General features: G+C 32.7%; 1 gene segment (V, D, J or C); it reads left to right on the top strand.

Moving 5' to 3' along the window:
* The first annotated feature begins 1050 nt into the window (after positions 1-1050).
* On the top strand, positions 1051-1556 carry LOC107580508 (Ig kappa chain V-III region NG9-like). The segment is given in 2 exon segments: positions 1051-1136; positions 1240-1556. Coding segments are annotated over 2 exon segments (366 nt in total).
* The last annotated feature ends 32 nt before the right edge of the window (positions 1557-1588 follow it).

Raw genomic sequence — 1588 nt, 5'->3', positions numbered from 1 at the left:
AAAAAAAAAATACACACAAAAAAAGTTTCTAAATGCATTAATCTTTATAAATCTCAGTTCACTTGAAATACAAGCACAATGTGACTGAATCAAACACATCAACCTATAGAACGGCCACAAATGTGACTTTATGGTTCAGAAGAAGTACAACATTCATCAACATGAACAAGAAAATACAAATGTGTATAAAATACAAATTCAGGAAATTATTAATACCTGTGATGTAATTTTCACAAAGCATACTATTAATGAATATTGTGATTGTCTATTTTTACCTTTTTTAAATCTTAACTATTTTATAAACAATGTTGAATTATTTTGATGGTATATATGTGCACAAAGGTTTGTACTAATGCGCTTTTGCACAGATACAAATATTTTCACATCATTTCACATAATTTATGTGTTTGTAAATCTACATTTATTCCTCACTTTTAGAATGAATCCTCCATCATTTAGGATCCGATCATACATGCATTTTAAAAATGAAGCTTATGACCTTTTCAAATTCAAAAAGAAAAAAATGAGTCAAAGACATAAAGATAAAATATTATTTTATTTCCTAACTGAATTTGGATTAAATAATATCCAGTATAGTTGAAACAGCTTTTAAGTTTTTAATCTTCACCCATCTGTGCTTTTATTTTGACTTCTGTAAGTATTAATCAGATTAATATTAATCTAATAAATCTCCAAACAAAACCACCAGACCGTCATTAAACACCTCAAAATCTGAACATTTAACTCTTAAATTCCCAAAAGAATACTGAAAGACTGAGAGCCAAACACAAGAGCGCAGTAATTTTACAAGACTTACACACAACATAATTTATTATAAGCGATAAATAGGAATATCAGCTCAGTTTTTAGTCTCGTGTCAAACTGGTTTACGTGTATGTGTATAAATAGGAATATCAGCTCAGTTTTTAGTCTCGTGTCAAACTGGTTTACATGTATGTGTATGAAGAGCATTTACATAAAGAGACACTTTGCATGAGAGTGTTTATAGTGCTGTGAGTTTAACACTTCATGACTGAGAGCAGAACACAACACAATCTTCATCATCACACAAGACACAACAACAACAATGAACAACATCCTCATCCTCATCTGGACTCTCTCACTGTTTGCTCAAGGTTTGTGCAGTAACATTTTAACAATGATTATTCATTTTGTGAAGTGTAAAATATTAATAATTTACAGTTGTTTCTTTATTGTTCTTCTTATTCTTTCTTTCAGAGTGTAGAGGACAGATCACTGTAACTCAGAGTCCATCATTAACAGCAGCTCAACCAGGACAAGAAGTCAGAATAAACTGTAAAACCAGCAGCAGAGTGTATAGTGATAATCGTTTAGCCTGGTACTTACAGAAACCTGGAGAAGCTCCTAAACTCCTCATATATGCTGCAACAAGCCGTTACACTGGAACTCCATCTAGATTCAGTGGCAGTGGATCTGGCACTGATTTCACTCTCACCATCAGTGGAGTCCAGACTGAAGATACAGGAGATTATTACTGTCAGAGTTACCACAATGATCCAGCGTTCACACAGTGATAAAGAGTCGTACAAAAACCTCGGTCAGTCAG

This window comes from Sinocyclocheilus grahami, unplaced genomic scaffold (assembly GCF_001515645.1).
Source record: "Sinocyclocheilus grahami isolate Dianchi unplaced genomic scaffold, SAMN03320097.WGS_v1.1 scaffold35018.1, whole genome shotgun sequence".
In the NCBI taxonomy this organism is placed as follows: domain Eukaryota; kingdom Metazoa; phylum Chordata; class Actinopteri; order Cypriniformes; family Cyprinidae; genus Sinocyclocheilus; species Sinocyclocheilus grahami.
Note: the sequence above shows the minus strand (reverse complement) of the source record. Positions and strands in the feature narration are given on the sequence as shown.